This window comes from Arvicola amphibius, chromosome 6, assembly GCF_903992535.2.
Source record: "Arvicola amphibius chromosome 6, mArvAmp1.2, whole genome shotgun sequence".
In the NCBI taxonomy this organism is placed as follows: domain Eukaryota; kingdom Metazoa; phylum Chordata; class Mammalia; order Rodentia; family Cricetidae; genus Arvicola; species Arvicola amphibius.
This window is the reverse complement of record NC_052052.2, coordinates 9,215,765-9,242,654: the sequence shown is the minus strand read 5'-3', so window position 1 is coordinate 9,242,654 and position 26,890 is coordinate 9,215,765. Positions and strand designations below refer to the sequence as shown.

The 26,890-nt window shown below is 42.8% G+C and overlaps 2 protein-coding genes across 2 annotated transcripts; one reads left to right on the top strand and one right to left on the bottom strand.

The window, feature by feature from the left end:
- Window positions 1–907: 907 nt before the first annotated feature.
- On the bottom strand, window positions 908–3,391 carry LOC119817169 (oogenesin-1-like). Its single transcript, XM_038334358.1, has 3 exons — window positions 3,102–3,391; window positions 2,064–2,645; window positions 908–1,469 (listed from the first exon to the last, which is right to left on the bottom strand). The coding sequence occupies exons 1-3, from the start codon at window positions 3,389–3,391 to the stop codon at window positions 908–910; spliced, it is 1,434 nt and encodes a 477-aa protein (XP_038190286.1).
- Window positions 3,392–21,904: 18,513 nt separating this feature from the next.
- Window positions 21,905–25,103, top strand: LOC119817168 (PRAME family member 12-like). Its single transcript, XM_038334356.1, has 3 exons — window positions 21,905–22,284; window positions 22,599–23,186; window positions 24,536–25,103. Exons 1-3 carry the CDS (start codon window positions 21,905–21,907, stop codon window positions 25,101–25,103), a joined length of 1,536 nt encoding a protein of 511 aa, XP_038190284.1.
- Window positions 25,104–26,890: the final 1,787 nt, after the last annotated feature.

Sequence of the window (26,890 nt, the reverse complement as noted above, 5' to 3'; positions counted from 1 at the left end):
TCAGTCTGCAGTCGTATTCCAGACACAGTGGAAGCAAGATGTTACTGCCTCGCCTAAAAAGGTACCAGCCACATGGCTAACTCAGACAATTATGGGCTAATGTAAGTTATAAGAATTAGTTAATAAGAAGCCTGAGCTAATGGGCCAATCAGTTTATAACTAATGTAGACCTGTGTGATTCTTTGGAAATAAATGACTGCGGGACTGGGTGGGACAGAAAAACTCAGACAACATAGGATGAGGAAAGGAAAAAAAAACAGAAACCGAGAATGTGGGAATAAGTGGATTGTGTGCTGCGAAACTGACAAAGCAACAACCAAAAAGCACAGCACATGTGTTACCCGCACAGCAGGTTCAGCTATTCAGGTTCTGAAGAGGCGCTATCTGAAAAGACATGGGCGAGAGAGAGAAACGAGACCAAGCAAGATTCTATTGTCAAGGTCTCCGTTTTTTTTTTTTTTTTTTTCTTTGTCTTAAATGGTCGTTCAGAGAGGAACTTGGGCAGAGGGAGGGGGGAGGGAAGGAGGGACTCAGCAGCTCGGCAGCTATGGGGGGGGTAGTTGCAAGGTCAGTGATTAGAACACCTGCTGTTAATGATAAGCAAGGAATAATGGGGGCACTCTATGGTGCTTTCCCGACCTTGAGTCTCTAAGATTAGCACACAATGTTTTAGTTAACTTTAAGTTTTCTGTCTCAAGGTTTTACTTCAAGGCCCTGTGAGAAAGGAGAGGCCTGAAATGGCCCCTAACACACATGTATTATGTGCAATGGACAGAAAGGCACTGCTACCCATGGTAGGGGTCTCTGTAGGGGAGCATTTTCAAGGTGCAATAATACTTGAGAGGATTTCACCCATTTGACATACCAGGCTTCCCTATCTTGGTTCCAAGCAACAACCTTCCCCAATTTATTGCCAGCAAAGGCAATGTCTGCCCTCCAGGTCGTAGACACAGGACCGAAAACATTTACGACAGATGGTGGACACAAAACTGGCTGCCTTGGGCTGTCTTTTGGACCTGAGTATATCCAGAAGCTTGGGACAGATTTCATCAAATCTCTCTATAATCACTTGGTCTCTATTGTCATAGCACTCCAGAGGAACAGGGTATAGCTCCTGGGTTAGCTTGTTCAGTTTGGCTGTGTGTTGAAGGAGTTGCTTCAGGAGGGGCAGAGACAGTTTATTATTGACAAAATTGATTTTGAGGAGCTGGGAGCATTGGCTCAGGGCAGGCATAAAATCACTAAATGCAGAATCTTCCAGCCAACAATGCTCCAAATCCAGAGTTTGCAAGGTGTCTTTGACTCTCTCAAGGAGCTTTCCAAGTGGTTTCAATTCTTCAAGAATTGTGTAACTCATGTAGAGATGCTTAAGTCCACAAAGGTTCAGGCACTGGGGTAGGTAATCCAAGTCTCTCTGTATGAGGTGACAGCAAGTAATAGACAGGGTCTCCAAGGGATTTTTCAGGTGCCTAGAGAGAGAACAAGAGATTGATTTCTGTCAAGTGGTGTTGAAGAGGATGGTTAGAACTGACAATGTAGCAGATGGTACTTCTCCCACGTTCATTCTGATGCAGGTCAACCCACAGGACCCTGCCTTTTATGGTCTGCTCACAAAAATCACAGCATTCTAGTGTGAAGCCTATGGGTGTCACCATGGGCCATGCTCAGAGCACAGGAGAAAAGCAGTGGTTTTCATAGCAGGAGGAGAGAGCATGATGAGTGTAAGAAGGACTACCTACCCCAAGCGAGCTTCAGCAATACCATAGCGGTTTCCCTGTAGCGTCCCCTGACATCCTTTCCTCAACACTGCCATGTTCTGGTCCCACAACTTCAATGCCAGTGTCACAATTCCCACTCACTCAATCCTTTCTACATACCCAACAACCTTTCTCTAAGGAGCAATTATCGGCATCCTGTTGCCTGGTCACAGGTATCTTAGCATATAGTCCATCTCCTTGGATATGCAAGGATGATGGTGCATAGCCTAACATTCATGGACCTACCAATCTATAAAAAAAATAGGTGGGTTATTGGGTCTGGAAAACACCTCTATCCTTCCTTACCTGAGCCACTCTGCCAGGCTGCCAACTAGAACATGAATATAATCTACATAGAGATGCAGTAGGCAGTGCAATTTGGGTAATTGTGAGAACAATGTGTTCATCCACTCCTCTTTGAGCTCTTCAGAGTCAATGTTTCTGTAAGTATTCATAATGTCTTCCAGCATGAGTGTGTGAAGGTTTCTCATCTGTCCCAGATACGATCCAAAAAGAGCCATGTCTTCTATCTGTAAATATGTCACCTTCAGCTCACGTATACAGTGGAGATCCACTGACTGCAAGATGTCTATGACATCAGACGAGTCTGCCCAAATCTCAAGCTTTTGACAGCATAAATGAACAGAACCTTTTCTCTGCTGGGCCCATTGCCACAAGTACATGGTACATTCATCGAGCTGGCTGTTCACAAGTTTGAGGTCAGTTACTACATTCAAATATTTCTTCACCACTGAGTAACAACACGTCTCCACTGACTTCTTCTGTCTCATGTCCTGATGAGAGCAGTCCTTTTTATACGTTCCAATCCATATGCTCCAGAAATCAGAGTTCACATCTGTCAAATCCAGCACTCTGGTTTTCCCCCTTCTGTGGAAGAAACAGGTGGAATTCAACAAATTAGATATGTATTACATTCTTCTCTTGCACACCTCAAACTTCAGCTCTCCCTTCCAAAAGATTGCTTTTTCCTATGCATAGAATCAAGCCCAGGGCCTCATGTTTGGTATAAAGGGAACTTTACCAGGGAGGCATCCTCAGCCCTGTCTCACTTCCTTCCATTCCCATTAATCCCAGCCTCATTCCACTTGTAATTCTGAGTTACAAGTACACCTTTGAGAGATTCCTCAGTGGCTGTGCTCCGATGTGCTCTCCACACTTGCCATTATTTGCCAGAATGACTGAGACTGGGCCCAACCCTCTAAAATCCTCTCAAGTAGATCTACCAGAATTCAATGATTTCACCTTTGGACAAATAGTCTTGGCCCCACATGTTCTTTCTTTGCACACACAGAGCCTCCTCCAACCGAGTTGGATCTTGCTTACCCGGGGCAAGCCTCCTCTGTAATCAGCACATCTAGTCCATCAAGCAGAGCCTTCAACGTCTCCAGGTGTGGGGTCTTCATCAGGGCTCCTACAGGAAGGCATGTGAATGGCCAGGCAGGCACCATGGCCCTCAGGATGTTGGTATGATTGTTCCTGAAGGCCACCTCAAATGTGGCTGGGAACAGGAACCAGGGCAAGCCCACCACAGCAGAAATGGCCAAGGCCTCCTCCTTCTTCAGTAGGCTCACTACCGCTAGCCGCTGGAGGGTTGATGGGGCTTGGTGTTCCATTGTGACTGGTTTACAGGAATAATGACCCTGGGGAAGCAGGCAAAGAAAGATACCATTAATGACTGTAAACTTCAAAGATCTGCACACACAGGGAGCTGTCAGGGCACAGTCAGTGCTGAGGGATGGTTGAGATCTCCATTTACCAATTCTGATCACCTTTCACTGTATTTAAATCCATGATTCACCTCTCTGTGGTACAAAGTCTCTCCAAAGAAAATGGACAATGGGCAAAAAGAAAAACAAATCTAAAAAGGAGAAGACTAGAGATAGAGATAATTCACATGCTGGAGGTAGGAGACTCGCTAGAAACATAACACAATTGTTTACTTCCAGAGCACCAGAACAGCTTCCTGAGTTCTTCTGAAATGAGTAAAGACTGAAGGGGTCAGTATTTCTTGGTGTGGGAGGTCCTTCTGTCTCTGTGTTGCTTTTCTTAGTTAATGGATAAAGAAACTGCCTTGGCCTAATAATAGGGCAGAACTTAGGTAGGCAAGGAATATGGAACTGAATGTTGGGAAGAAGGCAGAGTCAGAGAGATGTCATGGAGCTGCCAGAGTCAGACATGCCAAATCTTTGCTGGTAAGCCACTGCCACAAGGCGATATAATAGAAATGGGTTAAATTAATATAAGAGTTAACCAATAAGAATCTAGAGTAAACCTTTTTTTTAAAAAAAAAAAGTCTTTAAAGAGACAGAACTCAAATAGTCATAGATTAAAGGTATAAAGAAAAATAAGCAATGTAAAATGAAAAATTCACAGGAGTCTGGATTATGTATATTATTGTGTTATCTTCAAATGGGTTAAATTAATAAAAGAGTTAGCCAGTAAGAATCTAGAGCTAATGGGCCAAACAGTGTTTGAATTAATACAATTGCTGTGTGATTATTTCAGTTCTGGGAAGCCGGGACAAACAAGCAGCTCTTCTCCTTGCAATAATTCTAACTGAATGTCAACAGATAGTTCAGACTTTTCTTATGAACAATGAATAAATGGAAGCAGGCTGCTTCCTGCAAATTCAAAGACATTATAAGCTCCAGAAAGAGAGGAGTCCATGCATTAATCATCAGATGCAAATAACTTTTTGTTTCATATTCTATGTAGATACATTGCATTAACCCTGGCTGTTTGGAACACACTGTGAGCCCTGGCTATCCTGAAAATCCCTCTGTAGACCAGGTTGGCCTCCAGTTCAGAGATTCATTTCTTTCTGGTTGCTCCACTCTGCGATTAGATATCATGCCATCACCTCCTGGATTGGAACTCACTGTGTAGCCTAGGCTGATCTCAAACTCAGTTATCATCCTTCTTCTTCTTCCCTAGTACTGGGCTTTAAGGCATGCGCAAGAATATCTAGCTTAAATTGACAAAGTTCAGCATTGTCAATGGGCAGTGGTGGTGTACACATTTAATCCAATACTCAGGAAACAGAGGCAGGCAAATTTCTTAGTTCAAGTTCAGCTTAATCTACAGAGCTACTGCCTTTACAGGCTACAAAGCTACAGTGAAACCATATCTTGAAAAAAAACAAAAAACAGAAAGATCAGCACACTTGAGCAACTCACAGATCCTTAGGCCTGTCTAGGCTTGAGTTCAAGGTCACCTGACAGTCTTAGTAGTCTCTGTATGAACCAATGAACACAAATCATCATACCTATACCCCTTTTTCCTTTCAAAAAAAGATTGTATCAATATCCACCCATTTTTCTTTTCAGAATAGATTCAATTATCTACTCTTTTGTCCTATCATATCTATATCCCCATTTTTTCTTCTCAAAACCAGTACCTTGAATCTAATTTTCTTTGTTTAGCTTTTTTTTCCTGACCATTCCATAATGTATTTTTTGGTAATGTGGGCATAGTTTTCTAGGTTGCTTCCTGCTGAATGGAGGCACTGATAATCTTATGGGGACACAAAGAAAATTTAGGATTATGGTCAAGTCCTGAGTGGAGTATTCTGTGAGGCTGGATCATCCATCTCAACAGCAGTCTTGACACTATTGTGGATGTAGAACTCAGAGGACACTGCAAGGGAGGTGCTCTAAAATGTTTGGTCATCTGGGCCATCTGTCCCTGTCATAGATTTTTCAGAAGGTCTCTACCAAACAAACATTTTTGGGTTTTATTTGTTTTGTAAAAGGGTTTCCCTGTAGCTTTGGAGCCTGTCCTGGAAACAACTCTGTAGACCAGGCTGGCCTCAAACTCAGAGATCTGCCTGCCTCTGCCTCCCGAGTGCTGGGAATAAAGGCATGTGCCACCACTCCCCAGCTACATTTTTCTGAATGAACCCACAACCTCTCATTTCCTGTGGAAACAAAAGCAAAACTTCTCCAAAGTAACTTCCTTTGAATTAAAAATTTTGAAGTCATGGCATATTTAAAATATCTAGGTTGGATTAATCCAGAAACCTTTATACTCAAATGTCTTTTAGCAGGTGTTCTCCCTATCTCAGCAGAGAAACAATTCAAAGACAAGACAGTAACATACGTTATCCAGATTCTGTGTATTTTCCATCTTTACATTGTTTTTTACTCGATTTCTATTATTTATATTTTTTAAAATTTGGCTTTTTGAGACACATTTTTTCTGTGTTTCTTTGACTGTCCTGGATCTCACCCTGTAGAACAGGCTGGACTTGAACTCAGAGATCTGCCTCTCTCTGCCTCCCAAGGGCCAGGCGTTTGATTAGAAGTGTCACCCCAGCTCCCTGGCACCCTTTATCCAAGGAGTCTGGGATGTTTGGTTAAAAGTATTATCCTAGCTGCCAGGCACCCCTTTATCCAAAACATCTTGGATGTTTGAGTGGAAGCCCCCCTCTTGTGGGAGTTGCTTCAATCCAGACTCCACCTCCAAGACAGCCTGCCAAGACCCAGAGAGGTGTCAAGATGACTCCCACACACTGTTTATACTGCTTCCCGCCCTGAAAATAAACAGGTGATCTTTCCAATTCTCCTTCCCCCTCTCCATGTTTCTGGAGAGCCACTGGAGAGCACTGACATCCATTAAACCTGGGATTTTTAAAACTGGTTTGATTTGGTCTGATTTGGATTATTGTGTTGGTGGAAAGGCTTGTTGGGCTGGAAAAACACAGGATTAAAGGCATGTTCCATCACACCCAACTACTCCCTTCTGTTTTATCCTTTTTACTCCCAAGCCTATGTATGTTTTTGAACCCACTGTAAACCATTTTGAGGCTTTTCCCCCACCTGAATCTGTCTTTACTGTATCTCTATCTTATTCCCACCATGAGTCTTTAATCTGCCAAACAGCATGGCTAGGATTAAAGCTGCAGTGTTGGCAGCTGGTTCTGCCCCATTACTTGGCTTCCCAATTGGTGTAGGAGGTCCTCCTGTCATTGTGTTGCTTTCATTGGTTAATAAAGAAACTGCTTTGGGTCCTTGATAGGGTAGAACTTAGGCAGGCGGGGAAAATTAAATGGAATGCTGGGAGGAAGAAAGCAGAGTCATGGAGACACCGTGGACTGCCAGAGATAGACATGGTAAAACTTTGCTGGTAGGCCACAACCTCGTGGTGACATACAGATTAATAGAAATGGGTTAAACTAATATAAGAGTTAGCCTCAAGTCCAAATAGATCAAAGACCTCAACATAAAACCACCCACACTGAACCTTATAGAAGAGAAAGTGGGAAGTACACTTGAAAGCATTGGCACAGGGAACCACTTCCTAAATATAACCCCAGCAGCACAGACACTGAGAGAAGCAATAAATGGGACCTCCTGAAACTTAAAAGCTTCTGTAAAGCAAAGGACACAGTAAACAAAACAAAATGACAGCCTACAGAATGGGAAAAGATCTTCACTGACCCAACATCAGACAGAGGTCTGATCTCCAAAATATACAACAAACAAGAAATTGAACACCAAAAGATCACATAATCCAATAAAAAAAATGGAGTACAGACCTAAACAAAAAACTCTCAACAGATAAATCTAAAATGGCTGAAAGACACTTTAAGGAAATGTTCGACATCCTTAGTAATCAGAGAAATGCAAATCAATACAACTCTGAGATTTGATCTTACACCTGTAAGAACGGCCAAGATCAAAAACACTGATGACAACTTAGGCTGGAGAGGTTGTGGGGAAAAGGGACCACTTCTGCATTTCTGGTGGGAATGCAAGCTGGTACAACACCTTTGGATGTCAGTTTGGTGATTTCTCAGAAAATTAGGAAACACCCTTCCTCAACCCAGTAATACCACTTTTGGGTATATATCCAAAGGCTGCTCAATCGTGCCACAAGGACATGTGCTCAACTATGTTCATAGCAGCTTTGTTTGTCATAGCCAGAACCTGGAAACAACCTAAATGCCCCTCGATCAAAGAATGGATAAGAAAGATGTGGTAAATTTACACAATGGAGTACTACACAGCAGAAAAAAATGACAGCTTGAATTTTGCAAGAAAATGAATGGAGTTAGAAAACATTATTTTGAGTGAGGTAACCCAGACACAGAAAGACAATTTTCACATGTACTCACTCATAGGTGGTTTTAAACATAAAACAGAGAAAGGCAGCCTACAAACCACAATCCCAGAGAACCTAGACAAAAATGCACATACTAAGAGAGACTTACATAGATCTAATCTACATGGGAAGTAGAAAGTATGAAAAGACAAGATCTCCTGAGTAAATTGGGTGCATGGGGACCTTGGGGGAAGATTGAAGGGGGAGGAGAGAGGCAGGGAGGAGAGCAGAGAAAAATGTAGAGCTCAATAAATATCAATTAAAAAAACAGAGTTAGCCAATAGGAAGTTAGAGCTAATGGGCCAAACAGTGATTTAATTAATACAGTTTCTGTGTGGTTATTTCGGGGCTAATCTATCTGGATGGCTGGGACGAACAAGCAGCCCCTCCTTGCAACACCTAATAGTAGTCTAGCTTCATGGTGGAGGTGCTTTCAACAGCCATGTTTTTGTTATAACTCTGGAGTTTCAAGGTCCATTCTACCCCCCAAGAAGTATGATGCCTACTGCCCATTAACACCGTTTAAGTGTTAGGTGAAAGAGGCTCTTAAAAGAGCAGGGAATCTGGGCATGGTGCACATACCTTTAACCACAGCACTTGGGAGGCAGTGTTAAGGCAAATCTGTGAGCTCAAAGCCAGCCTGGACTTCAGAGTGAGTTTCAGGGCAGCCAAAGATACACAGAAAAACCAAAAAAAAAAAAAAAAAAGCATCAAACCGAGCCTACCTAAAGAAAGATGATTACCAGAAAAAGCTGCACCTGAGTCTGTTCTTCACTACAGAACCATGTGGCCCAAACCTTTTAGGTTCTGCTGCTTCCTGGGGCTGGAAGATGGCCTCCTCATTTGACTACATCTTCTGGTTTACCAGCTTTCTGTTATTGATGGTTTCCTCATGTGGGTGCCAGGCAGGGTGGCAGCAAGGATATGCACCGCAGGGAGGATGGGAGCTGGGTTTGAGTTCTAATTCCTAGAACTGGAATAACAGTCCCAAGTCTGGCCTTGGTTGGTGGCTAAAAAGTCTCAGGCAAATGGCTTTTTTGTAAATTCGTGCACCAAAAAATTGGGTGCCAAATGAAGCCTGATTAGTAAAAACTAATCAAGAGAGAGAAATTGGGATTCAACCTGAAGATCTGAATAGCAAAGCAGTCAGCCACTGGCTCTTACCTCAACTTCAACCTGAAAATGGCAATCCTGCCTCCAGGAATCTCAGAATGAGACTGTGTCTGGGAGCTGTCTCCTTCCATTTTGTAATCCTCTCTAGGGATGAGATTAAAAGCCTGTCCCACTGGTATTAAAGGCATGTGCCTGCCTGTTTCTATGGAAATTAGTGTGGCTACTGGCATTAAAGGTGTATGTTACCACTTCTTGTCTGCAAAGCTGACCATTATGATGATTTTACTCTACTGATCCCCAGGGAAGATTTATTTATTGACATATAATTGAAATAGCCGGGCGGTGGTGGCACACGCCTTTAATCCCAGCACTCGGGAGGCAGAGGCAGGGGGATCTCTGTGAGTTCGAGGTCAGTCTGGTCTACTACAGCTAGTTCCAGAACAGGCTCCAAAGCTACAGAGAAACCCTGTCTCAAAAAACCAAAAAAAAAAAAAAAAAAAAAAAAAAAAAAAAAAAAACAATTGGAATGCCACCACAGAAAAGACTAGAGATGGAAATGATTATTCACATGCTGGAGGAAGGAAACTCACTAGAACAATGCCACAGTTGTTTACTTCTAGAGCACAAGAACAGCTCTCTGGGTTCTTCTGAAGCTAGTAAGACTGAAGGGGCAGGGTTTTTAATTAAATGTCAGCGGATAGTTCAGTCTTTTCATTTGGACATGGAATAACTGGAAGCAGGCTGCTTTCCTCAAGTTGAGGACAGTATAGGCTCCAGGAAGAGGAGTCCATGCATCAGTCAGCAGATGCAAATAACTGTTTGTTTTGTTTTCTATTTAGATACAAGGTAGTAACCCTGCTGTTTTGGAACTCACTGTGAATCCTGGTGTCCTGGAATACCTTCTGTTGTAGAACTCTCAAATAACTCTAAAGCCATTTCTGACAACTCTGAGGCCTCTCAGCAGTAGTGTTCCCCCCCCCCCCCAGGAAGCAGGAAACTAACAATTAGTCTTTGTGAATGTTCTTCAGAAATTGGGGAAAGATAACCTTTAAGATGATGACTCAGTTCCTGATGTACGTGCCAGGTGGGAGGCCTCCCAGAGACTTGATTTGACTCAGCCCCTGGGAAAGGGGTCACAGTGACCCTCAGATGTTTTCTCTTACCTGGCAACTGCTCTCCAGCCAATTATTGGTAATAGCCCTTTTGAATAAGCCAAACATAATAATCAAAGAACAACCCCCAGACACCCATCTTGTTTCTGTGGCTTTTTCCTTTAAAAGTAGCCTGTACCAGATATTCAGGGTCTCTCTGGCCTCCCGAATGCTGAAAGACCCTGTCATGACAAATTAATAAAATCCTCATGCTTTTACATCAGTTGTGGTGTGAGAGATGGTCTCTTGGCGCAACTCCTCCTCAGTGATTGGACTCTAGGGTCCAACACTGTAGACCAGGCTATCCTCCAACTGTACCTCCCCCTAGCTGCACATGCTGGGATCAAATAGCATGCCAACACCTCCTGGAATGGAACTCATTGTGTTGACTAGGCTGATCTCAAACTCCCAGAGATCAGCCTTCCTCTGACTGCTTGTGCTGGAACTGAAGGCATGTATTAAAGAATGTCTGGCTTAAATTGACAAAAAAAAAAAAAAATGATCAACACAATCAAGGCATCTGAGTGACTTACATTTGTATTTCCAGCCTAAATAACCTTAAACTCAGGGTAACCCTGACCATCTTAGTAGTCTGTGTCTGAACCAACAAACAGAAGAATTACAAATGACCCAATTAGTTATCATATATAAATAAGAACACATTGACATATTTGGGTTATCCAGTCCAAAGGTCTTTGACGAAGAGAATCTATGTGAGAACTGACCGGAAAAACAGAAACAAAAACAAAACAAAATCCCCAAAAGAAACAAAATCCCCCACAAACTAAAAAGAACACACACAGTATTTGAAGCGCAGACAAGGCTAGACTAGGCTGCATAGATGGTGGAGCTGAGGGACTTACTTGAGTTGGATGCTGGTGAGAGGCCTCCAAAATCCAAGCAGGGAAACGCGTCTCCAAGCTCTGAGACTCTGAGGGCTTCTCTGGCTGCTCTGATTCTTTATAACACTTTCCACTGAACCCACCCCTTCATAGTCACCCTCCCAGACTAAGTTTGAAGTCTGAGAGTCTAATCTTCTTACTCCATCTGGGATTAAATTGGTGTAGGATCAGATCTAAGCACAGGAAAAAACTTAGACTATAACTATGATTAACTTATTTATTGAAGCCAGGCAGAAGTGCTACACACCTTTAATCTCATTGCCAGACAGAAGTGGTACACACCTTTAACCCCATTCCTTCAGAAACAGAAGCAGGCAAATTTTTGAGTTCAAGGCCATCCGATCACAGAGTGAGTTCTAGAACAGCCAGAGCTACAAAGAGAATCTATTTCTTTTTTCCTTCTTCCTTCCTTCCTTCCTTCCTTTCTTGCTTTCTTTCTTCTTTCCTTTTTTTCTGAGACAGTGTTTCTCTGTAGCTTGGAGCCTGTCCTGGATCTAGCTCTTGTAGAGCAGGCTGGCCTCAAACTCACAGAGATCTGCCTGCCTCTGCCTCCCTAGTGCTGGGATTAAAGGCATGCACCACCACCACCCAGCTGAGTATCTGTTCCTTGAAATACATAAACAAACAAGTAGATAAATATTTCATCCGTTGATCCAGTACAGAAATACTGAACTGTTAATTTTGTTTCTATATATCTGGCATTTGAATTTTTTGAGACGGGATTTCACCATCCACCAAAGGTTAGCTGGCACTCTTTATTTTGATAAAAAAAAAATGGCCTCCAACTGTCACCAATAGTCCTGCCTCACCTTGCCTTGTGTTATGGTGTGAGAGCTGCCTCACCTGTCTGAGATTTCTTTTTACGTGAACAGCATAGTTCTGAGGCAAGGCTGGCCTTGATCTCAGAGATCCACCTGCTTCTACCGACCCAGTGCTAGGATAAAAGTATTGTGCCATCTTGATTGGCTGCAGGTCTTTTTTTCTTTCTTTAATTCTGATATTTTAAGATTTTATTGAACATTGATTCTTCTATTTTTTTGGTTATTTTCATAAATAATTTTTGTTTCATTTTACATTTCCATCACAAGTCTCATTTCCACCACACTTCTATTCCCCCTCGCTTCCCCTCCTTCCCCTTCACCATCCACTTCCTATGGGTGAGGGTTCCCATGTGGAGTCAATGATATTCAGCACAATAAGTTGGTTTAGGACCAAGACCCTCCCAGCTGCAATAAGGCTGAGTGTGGTATCTCATCATATGGAATGGGCTCCAACAAGATAGCTCATGTACCAGGGATAATTCAAGCTTCACCACTGTATCCCACAAATGGAAGGCCTAGTTCAGTCCCATGGAGGCTCCATAACTGTTGGTCTAGAGTTCATGAGTTTCCACAAGCTTGGTTCATCTGTTTCTGTAGATTTCTACGTCACGATCTTTTTGTTTGTTTGTTTGTTTTGTTTTGTTTGTTTTGAGACAGGGTTGCTCTGTGTAGCATTGGAGCCTGTCCTGGAACTCTCTCTATAGGCCAGAATGTGCTTGAACTCACAGTGATCTGCCTGCCTCTGCCTCCTGACTGTTGGGATTAAATGCATGAGCCACCACCGCCTAGCATCTCCATCATGATCTTGACCTCCCTTGTCCATATATTCCCTCCTCCATCTCTTTGACTGTATTCCTGGAGCTTGGCCTGGTGCTTGATTATGGATCTTGGCATCTGGTTCCATAAGATTCTGGATGAAGGCTTTATGATACTAGTTGGGGTGTTCACAAATCTGATTACTGGGGAAGGCCAGTTCAGACACCCTGTTCACTATTGCTAGGATTCTTAGCTGAGGTCATGCTTATGAACAGATGCCATCAAGCTTCTTACTTGTGGCATAGACCTAGAAACTCCACAGAGTTGTGGTAATGGAAAAAGGCTCCCAGCTGTGTTTCCACCATGAAGTTAGACTCTCAGGAAGCTAAAGAATGGGGTGGAGCCAGCTGCTAACGCTGCTGCTTTAATCCTAGCCATACCTTTTAGCAGATTAAAAACTAATGTGCTCAGAAAAAGATATTACGTACAGTAAAGACAGATTCAGACCAAAAAAAAAAAAAACCCTCTAAAAGGTTTACAGTGTGTTTAAAAATATATGTATGCTTGGGAGAGAAAAGAAAAAGGATAGAGTCCTTTAAAAAAAGAAAAGAAACAGAGTAGTTGGGTGTGGCAGCACACACCTTTAATCCCAGCACTTGTGAGACAGAGAGACAGGTCTCTATGGGCACTGTTTTTGTTTTTGTTTTTGTTTTGTTTGTTTTGTTTTGTTTTTAGACACAAGGTTTCTCTGTGTAGTCCATGCTGTCCTGAAAGTCACTCTGTAGACCAGGCTAGCCTCATCCTGAGAGATCTACCTATGCATGCATTCCCAGCTGTTATCACAGAAGTGTGCCATCATGACTTAAGTTTTAAATTTGTAAGTTATATGTGGTTATATATTATATATAATTTTATTCATGTGTTTTGCTTCTATATGTGTAATATATGTACCACATGGATGCCTGGTGCCTGTGGAGGGCAGACATAGATATTAGAAATTGAGTGGTGGGTTACCATCTTGGTTTGGGGCATGGAACCCAGGTTTAGTGAAAGAGTAGCATGTACTCTTAACCACTGAGCCAACTCTCAAACCCTCCACCATTTTTGACAAACTTCTGAAAGACTTTGGAGCACCTCAGAGTTACTGCACCCCACTTCCTGGGAACCAGGACCCTGATAACCAACCACGCGTGCACTGGAGCTTTGAGTCCTTTCCATCCTCTTCTTAGGCTTTCTTCAATAGACCCAGACTCTGGAACTGGGGTGAGACGACCTGCAGAAACCTGCAAGTGTTCCTCCTGTTCAACCAGCCTAGCAACTGCAACAGCATTGATCAATTAGAGTTAGCTGACCATTAAATGAACTCGTCAAAATAGTGGAAAATGATTTCTGTACTCTCCCTTTTGGTTCTGTTCTACCCCCCGCTCCCGATTCTGTGGCTTTTTCCTTTAAAAGAGCCTATAATAGACAAAGCAGAGGTCCTTCTCCTCTCGAGGTTGAGGGACGTCTGCTGCGGCAGCAAAATAAAAATTCCTCTTGCTATTGCATCAACCGCAGTGAGAGTGCCTTTTGGGGGCGACCTCCTCCTTGGTGGAGCTTTAGGGCCCAACAGTTTCACAGATTTACTTATGAAATCACAGGTCTGTAGCCTTCTAGGATCTAAGTCCTTTAAAGAATTTATTTTCCTTCCTTTCTTTATTTCTTCTTTCTCTCTCTTCCTTCCTTCCTTCCTTCTTTCCTTCCTTCCTCTCTTCCTTTCTCTCTTTCTCTCTTTCTTTCTTTCATTTTGTTTTTTCAAGACAGGGTTTCTCTGTGGCTTTAGGATCCTGTCCTGTAACTAGCTCTTGTCGACCAGGTTGCCTTAAACTCACAGAGATCTGCCTGTCTGCCTCTTGAGTGCTGGGAGTAAAGGTGTATACCACCATCACCTGGCTTCCTTCAAAGGATTTATGATGAATACTAGCAATATTGCATGTATCTGTCCTTATTCTATCATAGTCTTCAAAGAAACCAGTAACACCTAATTAACTAACATTTCCAGATATTATTAATCACACTTAAGAACTGTAAAATAATGCACATATCCTTTGTCATTTTTTTATATCTGTCGACACTTTAGTTTTCTCCCTTTAAAAGACAGCCAGGAACTCTTCACAGTTAACAGGTGTGGTTAGCTACAAACTAGGTGATAAGTTTTGCTACATATCTTCAAAGCATGCCTGTGACCCTGAGAATTTTCCTTGTAGCATTTTTTATTACTAAGTTATTATTAAGTTGCTAGTGAATGGATATGTATGTATTATATGCTTGGGAAATTCTAACTGCTGAAGACATAGATTGAGATGAAATAGAGAAGAAGAAGAAAGAATGTAGAGTAATTAGGACAAGAATGAATTAGAACAGAGTATTACAATAGAGAATTGGAATTAGAAATGAGACAGAGTAAGAGGAAAAATTGTAAATGATTAGAAAGGAAAAAATAAACGTCTCCTGAAGTGTGACAGAATATTATTGGCACTTAATTCCTTACTTGGCCTAAACCCATCCCAAGCTGCTCCAGCCCCATCACCATCCTATATAAGTGCCTGATAGCATTAAATGAGATCCTGCTCTGACATACTGGCAATTCATTGGGGGTGTTTCTCCCCCTTAGCTAATTGAGGAGAGAAGCTGGGTCATTCAATACTCACCATCCCACTGAGAACCAGGGAGAGTTCAGTGTTTCTAGCACTCCAGTAAGGCCTCTACAATTGATGAAGGACTCTCATTGGTTAATAAAGAAATTGCCTTGCCTTTTTTTTTTAGGCCAGGATTTATATAGGTGGAGTAGACAGAACAGAATGCTGGGAAGAAGGGAAGTTAGTCAGACGCTTCAGGCAGTCGCCATGCCTCCCCTCTCTGAGACAGACGCCATGGAGCCAGCCGCCAGGTCATACATGCTAAATCTTTCCCGTAAGCTACCACCTTGTGGTGCTACACACATTACTAAATATGGGTTAAAGCAAGATATGAGAGTTAACCAGTAAGAGGCTAGAGCTAATGGGCCAGGCAGTGTTTAAATGAATACTATTTATATGTTGTTATTTTGGGGCATAAGCTAGCCAGGTGGCTGGGATCTGAGTGGCAGGAATGCAGCCCTCAGCTCCTTCCACTACAGAATGGTGCCCAGACATGGATAACTGAATCCACAGAAAGCCTGAGAAAGCTTGGGAAAGAATAGAGTAAAGCATGTTTTCTTGGTAGCAGCAATTTCTCTGGTCTGCTCTGCTTGCTAGAGGTAAGCAAGCACTCTCATCTAAGAGAGGCTTCCTGCCTCAGCCTTAGCTACAAAACCCTGCAGCTCTTTTAAGAGGTCCTGCTACGAAACACTTAAACGGTGTTGATTAAAAGCTGAACGCATGCTTTTCGGTTTTCAGCCATAGCAGGAAAAAGGCTGAGCCGTTTTAAAATGCTGGCTTTTCTGGGAAGTTCTGCCAGGACAAACTCTGACTCTTTCAGGCAAGCAGTCCGACTGAGTGTGGTCTGTGAGCAGAATGCTGCAACTTGATTGCTGGCAAGGACCTTGAAACGCCATGGAGTTGTGGTGATAAACACAGCTGGTACCTCTGACATGAGGCTGGAAAGCTAAGGAATGGGCTGGATTTAGCCGTCAAAGCCACAGCTTTAGTCCTACTGATAATGCTTTGTAAATTAAAGACTCATGTGGTCAGAAAAAGAGAGATACAGTAAAGAGAGATTCAAAAACAAAGAAAACCTCTAAATGATTTACGGTGTGGAAAAAATATATGCAGGCTAAAAGTTAAAGTTCTTAAAGTTAAAAAAAAAGAAAGAGAGTAGTTGGGTGTGGTAGAGATACAGTAAAGAGAGATTCAAAAACAAAGAAAACCTCTAAATGATTTACGGTTTGTTAAATATATATGCAGGCTAAAAGTTAAAGTTCTTAAAGTAAAAAAAAAGAAGGAGAGAAGTTGGGTGTGGTAGTACACACCTTTAATCCCAACACTTAGGAGGCAGAGGTAGATTGACCTCTGTGACTTCAAGGTGTGGCAGGACACACCTTTAATCCCAATGCCTGGGAGGCAGAGAGAGACAAATCTCTGTGAGTTCAAGTTGTGGTAACACATACCTTTAATCCCAGCACTTGGGAGGCAGAAACAGGAGGATCTCTGAGAGTTTAAGGACAGCCTGGTCTACAGTTATTCCAGGACAAAGATATACAGAGAACTTGTCTCAGAAAGTAAAAATAAATGAAATAGAGGTTAAAATAAAGCTACACAAAGATGGAAAATACACAGAGAATCTTGATACTGCATGCTTTTATGCTCTCTTTGAATTGTTTGAATGCTGAGGAAGGAGCAACAGCTGCTAAAAGATATTTGTTTATAAATGCTACTGAACTAATCCAAGATAGATATTTTGAAAATGCCTTGACTTCAAAATTTGGATCTAAATTTATGATGCTTTGGAAAAGTTCTTCTTTTGTTTTCACAGAGGATGAGACCCTGTGGATTGCTTCTATCCCAATATGGTATGACAGACCACGCCCTCCTGAAAAGATTGCTGTGGACACCTTCAAAAAATTACTTTGCTCAACTGCTGACTGAGATAATCTAGCACACAGGTTACACCATGAAAGACCTAATTAACAGCACTCCCCATACAGCAGGAAGCAGTTTGGAGAGAAATAACTGTGCCCATATTGCCAAATATTGTTTATAAATATTCTTTTATATTTAAAGGGGGATATGATATAGATATGAATAATTTGCATTGATATGCATTTTGCTTTTAGTGATTTAAATTTAAGGTTATTTTTGTTATATGTATATGTATTTCTGATCTTGATTAAGGTATTTTGATTGTGTAGTTCATTTTAAAAATGTAAGTATAATTAGGAAATATAGGTTGTTAATGAATAATCATTGATAATAGTCAAGCTTGTAGTCATGTTAGTTAGATTTTCTAGATATAAATTGACCTTAAATTTGTATCAATAAACCAAGATCCATACCAATGCAAATTATTCATATATGTAACACAGGACCCGATAGTTTCACACTTTAGGGGATCTCATATAAAATAAGGTATGAAATGTCTTGATCAATGTTGTTTGGTGGTAGGGTTTGGGCCCAATACACAAGTGCTCTGAGACTGAACCACATTCCCAGGTCATCTATCTGCTTTTGTTTAATTTCATGTAGATATAGTTTCTCTTCATGCAGGGATCTTCAGCCTGGAACTGGGATCATCTATGCTCAGGACCTTAATTTGAGTTCCCAGGTGTGACTTTTTTGTCCTCCCTGTATCTTTATTTAAATTTCACTCTCAGACAATGCCAAGTGAAATAGTCAAGGCTGAAGCAACCACATTCTGAAAGATTAGTTCTCGAATCAACTCAGACATAGGGCTTGTGTTCAGAAAACTAAGAGCAGATCCCAGGACAATTCCTAAGCTACAGTTAAGAAGAAATTATAATTCAAACAGCTATGAAACTGTAATCTGTGAAACAATAATTCAAGGAATTAGAAAGAAATAGAACTGCAGAGCAGATTCTAACTTGAATTCTAAAATGGGCCTAGGAATCTGTACAGAGCCAGAGTGGTCTGAGTTTAAGAACACTCTTGCCTAGCTTATACTTTCTCAAATAAACTCCAAGAATTCCTGTTGCAGTGGTTCAAATCTTTAATCCCAACACTCTGGATTAAGGACTTTGCCTTTCTTTAATGTGGTCTCAGTTAATCCCTTCCCTTTATGGAGAACAAATTGATGTGCATGCAACCTCTGCACATCTCAGGCCATATCACATTGTTCCCATTGGGACACAAGCTCTCATATAAATTACTCAGCCTGGCCTTGAACTCACTCTGAATACCACACAGGTGTTGACTTTGTCCCTTCTTTCCCATCCTCCTGAGTAATAGCTACTTTTAATGAACGACCAGAAGCAGTAGGCTCCAAGACCATAGCGCCATTGACTCTACTCTGGAGTACGGTTCAGGCCATAAAATTAGCCAGTGCACAGCATAGAAAACAAAACTATAACAAGTGGTAGTTTTCACCAGAATTTCAGTTTATTCTCTGATAGGAGATCTCCCCAACCTGAACAGACCCTATGTGCATCCCCTTCCACTTGGCAGGAGGGTTACTGAAGCCCAACTATACTTTCCACTCATCACGGCAATGATTCTTTAAAAGGCAAAGCAGGAACAAACATGGAACTTAAGGAGCTAATTAATTAAAATACGTTTAATAAGCAAATTCTTAGTGTTGTGAGGTGACTTGAGGAATGGGTTTTTACCTTCAACAGAGTCTCAGTTGATTCTCTTTCCTGAAAGGAGATCTAACCAAACTGGACAAATCCAACTCATATTATTACGCCCAGGAAGGAGGATTACCCAGACTTACTGGTCAGCACAGACTCTATAATAAGTTTCACATAGGACTTAGCTATATATATAGAAAAATTATGAGGAAAAACTTTAAAAAACTACTATTGTCAGGTAACAAGGAACCCCAGCACTCAGAGTTTGTTGAGAAGTTTCATGGATGGCCATGGGATCCTCCCTGTAATCTCAGATTTTATGCATTCCCATATGGAGATCTGACACACTCCAACTACAGGTGTAAAATATCAAAGAGGATGAAGTGGGTGGTTGATCCATTGTCCAGTGTCCCGGAAGTTTGCGGCTGAGAGGTGGGGCTACAAGGGTTATGTGTGAGAGGGAAAAGCAGATATGGGGATCAGAATGGCTAGAGAGGACATTCTTTCTGAGCCTTGGAGCCTGGAGTGACTATCTGTCCCTGCAGGGATTAGAATACCTGCTACCAGCGTCGAAATCAGGAAAGTTACTCTCTGTAGTGATATTTTATGTATGTTCTATAAGTAGAGTTTGCCTGATGATCAGAGGTAAAAATAAGTCATTAGAGGCCAGGCAGTGGTGTCAAACATCTTTAATCCCAGGATTTGGGAGACAGAGGCAGCTGGATCTCTGTGAATTCAAGGCCACCCTTGGCTACACAGGAACAACGCTAAAATAGTTACACTTGGTCATGGCTCACACCTTTAATCCCAATACTAGGGAGTCAGTCACAAGCCTTTAATCCCAGCTCTAGAGATAAATATAAGGTGTGAGGGAAAGCAACTAGCTCTCTTTTGGTCTGAGGATTTCTTAGAGGTAAGAGCTCTGAATTTCAGATCACTGACTCAATACCACTAAGCAATACAGCTGTTTTCTGGCCTCATCATGGAAATAATTGCATCAAAAGCAGAACTAACAGAGCTATGGAAATAAAGGAAGGAACAAAGAACAAAGAGAGGACACATGAATACAGAAAAAGAGATGGGATGGGAGGAATGAAATAACAAATGAAGGAGGGAAGAAGGATGGAAAAAGAAAGGAAGTTTTAGTCTTTATGCGATGACTCTGGGAATGGGTCTTCATCTTCAGCAGTATCTTAGTTCATTCTTTCCTGCATGGAAATGTAATCAAACTGAAAACGGTCTGTTCCTTAACTTCTACTAGGCTGGAGGATTGTTGCAATATAGAGAACATTTCAGGCGAACAAAAAAAAAAATGAGTTCCAGACAGGCCTTAGAGAGTACTGAACCTTTAACTGGAAGAAACTACATAACAATAATATACATAAGACAATGTATACAAGAGCACAGAGATCGTGAAGAAGTATTTTAGATGGGTTTGGGATTTGACTACTGTCTCAGATTTTGTAAATTCCCACATCTGATCTACTAAAGCTGCAGATGCAAAAGTCCAAATGGGATTGGATGGAAAGATGTTCAATCATCCAGAGAGGGGGCGGCTTTTGGCTGAAAGGTGGGGCTATGAAGGGAAAGTGTGAGGGGAAAGGGGATGTGAGGGTCAGAATGGCCCAGGCAAGACTCTGGGAGACTTGCAGCCTGGAGTGACTGCTTGGAACTTTTGAACCTGTAACACATAATCTTTTCTGTCCTGATTATTTAAGCCATTCTCTCCCAAGAGGACACACAGTCCTACCTGGAATCACCAGCCTCTCATTGCCTGTTAGTATTTTTGTTTTGGTTGTTGTTTTCTTTTGTTTGTTGGAATATTTTGAAAGTCTGATGTAGCCGAGGCTAGCATAGAACACCATAGAAGCAAAGTGTTGTGAAAACTGAGACATGGATCGCAATTGTAGAAGCCTTACTAGAGTGCCTACATTACAAAATTCAAGGACTAAGGCACACGGAGCAAACACTGCACAACTACTCCAGTCTTCCTTAGAAATATGGAATTCAATGTGATTATACATGGTGATATTTTGTTTGTGATATAGCAAATACAGCTTACCTGAGGATCCAAGTGTGAAGCTGAGACACTAGTTAGATGTAGAAGCCAGGCCGTGGTGGCAAAAACCTGAACTCCAGCATTTGGGAGACAAAAGTAGGTGGATCTCTGTGAGTTCAAGGCCACCCTGAGCTACTCGAGATTGATCCAGTCTAAAAGAGAAACAGAGCAACAGAGCCAGGTGGTAATGTCTAACACCTTTAATTCCAGTATTTAAGAATCACACACCCTTAATCCCGATACTAGGGGGGGTGGACACAAGAAGGGATGTGATTGGCTGGGGAGAGGAATATAAGGAGGGAGGAAACAGGAGCTCAAGGCATTCAGTCTGAGGAGTTGTTGAGACCCTGTTCGGTCGGAGGAGTTCCCAGGGGTAAGAATTAGTGGTTGATGGCTCTACTTCTCTGATCTTTCAGCTCTCACCCCCTAATATCTAACTCTCTCTCTCTTTTTCTTTTTAATTAACACAAATTAGAATTTGTACTTCCTCTGTCAACCTCATGCTGCCCAGGGTGTTGTTTAGCTCAGAGGGATCTTTGGGCCTTTGTCTTCCAAGTGCTCAGCTTCGCTTTGGGTTCTGAAGCTTTTTGGAATAATAGGATCTGAATCCATTTCACAGATCCTCCCAACAAGTTCCATTGATTAAATTCGAATCATAGTTTGGGTGAGGGACCTTTAATATTTCACTTGAGGGTTGTGAGAGGCATTTGAAGATGGTTGCCTACAAGAGTGTCTGGTTCATGTTTGGTTCTCCTCTTCCTCGTGGCCTACTGAAGTGTAGTATGACGCAGGGGAGTATGATTGGGCACGATAACCAGGATCCTTAGTTCAAATGTGTACTCATCTCCATGAGGCCTTTGAGGGGACTATGGCTATGAGAAAGACAGATAGCAGAAAATAGGAAATCTAAGGCTTCCAGCCTGTTCAGGTGAGGGGCTCTGGCCCTGCATAGTTTACACGATGAACAGAGGAGGAAAAAGTGGCATTCTAAAGGTGTTTTGTCTGAAAGGCTTTATTCCTCTGCTTTTTTCCACAGCATCTGCCTACTTGCACGTCAGGATGAGCTCCCCACCCACACTGCAGAAGTTGGCCAGAAAAAGTCTGTTAAAGAATGAAGCCTTGGCCACTGCTTCTCTGAAGAAGCTGCCCAAGGCTTTCTTTCCACCACTGTTCAAAGACGCCTTCACTGGCAGACAGACAGACATCATAAGGGCAATGGTGGCAGCCTGGCCCTACCCATGCCTCCCTGTCGGAGCCCTTACGAAGACTCCCAACCTGAAGACCTTGAAGGCTGTGCTGAGGGGCCTGGATTTGCTGATTAACCAAAAGGATCGACCTATGTAAGTGACCAAGGTATCATAGAAAGGAAGGCTCTGGGTGGAGGGAAGTGACCACAGACTTCAGACTGTGGTCCAAGTGGAATCAGAGTTTAGAGAGGTGGATAAGTGCAAAAGGACAGTGGTGAGCAGAGAACACTGAGAAGAGATGTGGTCAATACACAATGACTCTCCTACTCCCTCTTCTGCCAGCCAATAGAAATGAAAACACTCTGGGTTCAAGGAAGGGATTTCAGGGAAGTGGAGGTGTGGGGTCAAAGCAAAGTATAAATTGATACTCAAATTGTCATTTGAATCTCCTTCTCTTTGACCAACAGCACTTGCAAACTCCAAGAGCTAGATTTGCGGGATGCCCAACATGACTTCTGGAACTTTTGGGTAGAAACAGAGGATGGTGTCTGCTCCCCAGATGTCAATAATGAGACCCAACCCATGGTGCATGGTCCCAGACAAGGGGAAAAACAGGTTGTGACTGTGTGGATGAACCTTTCCCTCGAGACCAGCCATCTCAGTAAATACCTAAAATACTTCTATTGGTGGGCCAAGCAGAGAAAAGATGTGGTTCAGGTGATGTGTCCAAAGCTGGAGTTCTGGGCCACCCCTCTCTACAACCCCCTAATCCTGCTGGAGGTATTTGAGCCAAGCTCTATAGGGGAATTCGTAGTGAATGGATGTTGGACCTTGAGAACCCTTGTGATGATAGCCCCTGGCCTGGTACAGATGAAAAACCTTCAGAAAATCCTTCTCAATGGAATCTTCACACCTTTGGAGTGGTTTGGAAACCACAAGATGGTCGAAGAGTGTATTACAGAGATCATTTACCAGATACCAGAACTCAAAAAGATCCAGCATCTCCAACTGAATAATGTCTGCTTCCTGAAAGAACGACTGGATCAAGTACTCAGGTGAGGAAGGATAGAGTTCTTGTTCCACAGGCTGGGGAAAAGTCTTGCAGTGTTCCATGACACATCAGTGTCCACCTGTGGCTTTCCAACCGCTCCTGAATGCAGGAGTGTAATGACATGGGATGACTGATCTCATAGTCTTTCTGCTGTGCTAGCATTCATGATCTAGGAACCGTCTTTGCTAGGGAACCAGATGAAGCAAAAACAGATCCACCAAATGTATGAGGTCTTAAGCCACATGCTACCCCATGTCAGCTCTCTCCTCAGGACTGTTAACAGTTTAAATCTCTCTCTCTCTCTCTCTCTCTCTCTCTCTCTCTCTCTCTCTCTCTCTCTCTCTCTCTCTCTCTGTCTTTCTGTCTGTCTGTCTGTCTCTTTCTCTCCATTTATCTCTATCTCTCTTACACAGACATACACACATTTCCCTATTGTAAAGTGTTCTTTGGACAGAGGTAGGGCAATGGGAACTAATTGAGAGTGAATGAGACAACTGGTAAGGTCTGTGAGCAGGACAGAGGCAGCAATAGAAGACTGGGGGCTCATTGAGAACGTTATTGGCACACCCAGCTGCCTGGTTCTCTGGCAGAATGATCAGGTTCGGGTGAGTGGGGGAGAGCTGGAAACACCGTACTCCCCCTGGGTCTCATTCGGATGGTGAGTATTGAATGACCCAGCATCTCTCCACAATTGGCCATGGGGGAGAAACACACCCACTGAATTGCCAGTTTGTCAGAACAGGATCTCATTTAATGGTACCAGGCACACCCTTATATAGGGCCATCATGGGGCTGGGACAGCTTGGGATGGGTTAAGGTAGAGTAAAAAATAAGTGGTAATAAAATTCTGCCACACTTGAGGAGAGGTTGCTGGGCAGAGGAGGGTGTAGGTCAGCTAGCCAGAGACAGGACTCCAAACTATACCTAGGCTCAGGTAGTTACACCAGGCCTCATGCCAACTCAAGTTAGTCTCAGGGAATTACACTGGGCCTCACCAAACACTACTTAGGTTCATGAAGTTATGCTGGGCCTCACACACAGGCCTCATGAGGCCCAACACCCAGGGATGGTTTGAGTGGATCCTTGTTAGTCCTTCTTGGTCTCCTGCAGATACCAACTGTCAGCTTAGATGGTTCTGTGCTCGACTGTGCATTGGGAACAGATTTGAGGACAGAAACTGTTACAGCGATTTTGCATGTGTTGTTAACTCTCTGTCAGGGAATATCCTGGTCTCTATCATTATAATGCTCTCAAAATAAACTTAGGCCTAACTGGCGTCAGCTACATTGAAGTATCATCCTTTCTTTACCGTTATTAGACTTTACTGAGATAAACTTCTTTGTCTCTCTGTAGGTGCTTGGAGAGTCCCTTGGAGACCCTTTCAATCACTCGATGCTCGCTATCAAATGCAGACATGAGTTATCTGTCCCAGTGTCCAAGCATCCACAAGCTCAAACATCTGGATCTAAGTGGTGTAACCTTTTTAAATTTAGACCATCTACTTCTAGCAAGGCTGCTAGAGAGACTGACAGCTACTCTGCAGACATTACGATTGAAGGGTTGTATGATCTTGGATTACCAGATTAGTGCCCTCTTGCCTGCCCTGAGCCAGTGCACCCAGCTCATTGAGATTAATTTTATGAATAACTTCCTGTCTGTGGCCAGCCTGAAGCAGCTGCTGCAGCACACTGCAAAACTGACTCTGCTCACCTTGGAAATATACCCCGCCCCTGATGAGGTCTATGATGACATTGGTGATGTCCATCCAGACAGGTTTAATCAACACTGCAGTGAGCTCATGGAAACTCTGAGGGGTATAAGACAGCCGAAAGAGGTCTGCTTTGTGAGTAAGAGATGTCTAGATTGTCAGGAATTCTGTGTCTATAATGTGGCAACCTCTCTATGTTCATGTTGGCAATAAATGAGGAGGGATCACTGCTGAGCTCTGAGAAATGAAACCTGGACTCAAAGGACTCATTAGAGACACAAAACTTGGCTTCAAGCATTTTTGGATGTACTTGGGAAAGAAGATTGCTTCACTGGTTGCTCATATTTGAAGAAAAAATATTGACAGAGAACTGGATGCACATGATCTGTCAACAGTACGGCCCTGCCCTAGTACAGCAATGATATTTTGGTATTCATATGTCCCAAGTATGACTGGGAACCTAGGTATGGGTGTTGAAAACTATCCTTTATTGCAGCCTACTGACTGGGAAAAGATCTTCACCAACCCTGCAACTGACAAAGGTCTGATCTCTAAAATATATAAGGAACTCAAGAGACTAGACGGTAAAATGCCAATTAACCCAATTAAAAAATGGGGCGCTGAACTGAACAGAGAATTCTCAACAGAAGAAGTTCGAATAGCCAAAAGACACTTAAGGTCATGCTCAACCTCCCTAGCTATCAGGGAAATGCAAATCAAAACAACTTTGAGATATCATCTTACACCTGTCAGATTGGCTAAAATCCAAAACACCAATAATAACCTTTGCTGGAGAGGTTGTGGGGTAAGGGGTACACTCATCCATTGCTGGTGGGAATGCAAACTTGTGCAACCACTTTGGAAAGCAGTGTGGCGGTTTCTCAGGAAATTCGGGATCAACCTACCCCAGGACCCAGCAATTCCACTATTGGGAATATACCCAAGAGATGCCCAATCATACAACAAAAGCATATGCTCATCTATGTTCATAGCAGCATTATTTGTAATAGCAAGATCCTGGAAACAACCTAGATGCCCTTCAGTGGAAGAATGGATGAAGAAACTGTGGAATATATACATGCTAGAATACTACTCAGCGGTAAAAAACAATGACATCTTGAATTTTGCAGGCAAATGGATGGAAATAGAAAACACTATTCTGAGTGAGGAACCCAGACCCATAAAGATGAACATGGGATGTACTCACTCATATTCGGTTTCTAGCCATAATTAAAGGACATCAAGCCTATAAATTTGGGATCCTTGAGAAGATAATAAGAAGGTGAACTCCCAAAAAAAGATATAGTAATCCTCCTGGATATTGGAAGTAGACACGATCGCCAGGCAAAATTGGGGACTTGAGGGTTGGGCGAGACTGGGCCAAGGGAAGATGGGGAGAGAAAAATGTGAAGGGGAGAATGGGGGGAGCTCAGAGGAATGGGGTGCTTGGGATATAGGAAGGGTGGATATGGGAGCAGGGAAGCATATATCTTAATTTAAGGAGCTACCTGAGGGTTGTCAAGAGACTTGACCCTAGAGGGGTTCCCAGGTTTCCAGGGAGACGCCCCCAGTTAGTTCCTTGGGCAGCTGAGGAGAGGGAGCCTGAAAAGGCCAGTTCCTATAGCCATACTGATGAATTTCTTGCATATCACCATAGAACCTCCACCTGACGATAGATGAAGAAAATGACAGAGCCCCACATTGGAGCACCGGACTGAGCTCCCAAGGTCCTGATGAGGAGCAGAAGGAGAGAGAACATGAGAAAGAAAGTCAGGACCGTGAGGGAACCTCCAGCTGGCGACAGATGGGGAAGGTGACTGAGCCCCACATTGGAGCACTGGACTGAGCTCCCAAGGTCCTGATGAGGAGCAGAAGGAGCGAGAACTTGAGGGAGAAAGTCAGGAACGAGAGGGGTGCGTTCACTCATGGAGACGGTGGGACAGAACTAATGGGAGATCACCAACTCCAGTTGGAATGGGACTGATGGATCATGCGACCAA

What these genes read in the sequence shown, in the direction of transcription:
- LOC119817169 (XM_038334358.1), bottom strand. Translation starts at nt 3,391, where the DNA reads ATGGAACACCAAGCCCCATCAACCCTCCAGCGGCTAGCGGTAGTGAGC. An exon ending in ACAGAGGAGGCTTGCCCCGG is followed by an intron (nt 2,646 to 3,101) that starts GTAAGCAAGATC and finishes TTTCTTCCACAG; the next exon opens with AAGGGGGAAAACCAGAGTGC. An exon ending in AGCCTGGCAGAGTGGCTCAG is followed by an intron (nt 1,470 to 2,063) that starts GTAAGGAAGGAT and finishes TTCTCTCTCTAG; the next exon opens with GCACCTGAAAAATCCCTTGG.
- LOC119817168 (XM_038334356.1), top strand. Translation starts at nt 21,905, where the DNA reads ATGAACAGAGGAGGAAAAAGTGGCATTCTAAAGGTGTTTTGTCTGAAA. An exon ending in AACCAAAAGGATCGACCTAT is followed by an intron (nt 22,285 to 22,598) that starts GTAAGTGACCAA and finishes TTTGACCAACAG; the next exon opens with CACTTGCAAACTCCAAGAGC. An exon ending in CGACTGGATCAAGTACTCAG is followed by an intron (nt 23,187 to 24,535) that starts GTGAGGAAGGAT and finishes GTCTCTCTGTAG; the next exon opens with GTGCTTGGAGAGTCCCTTGG.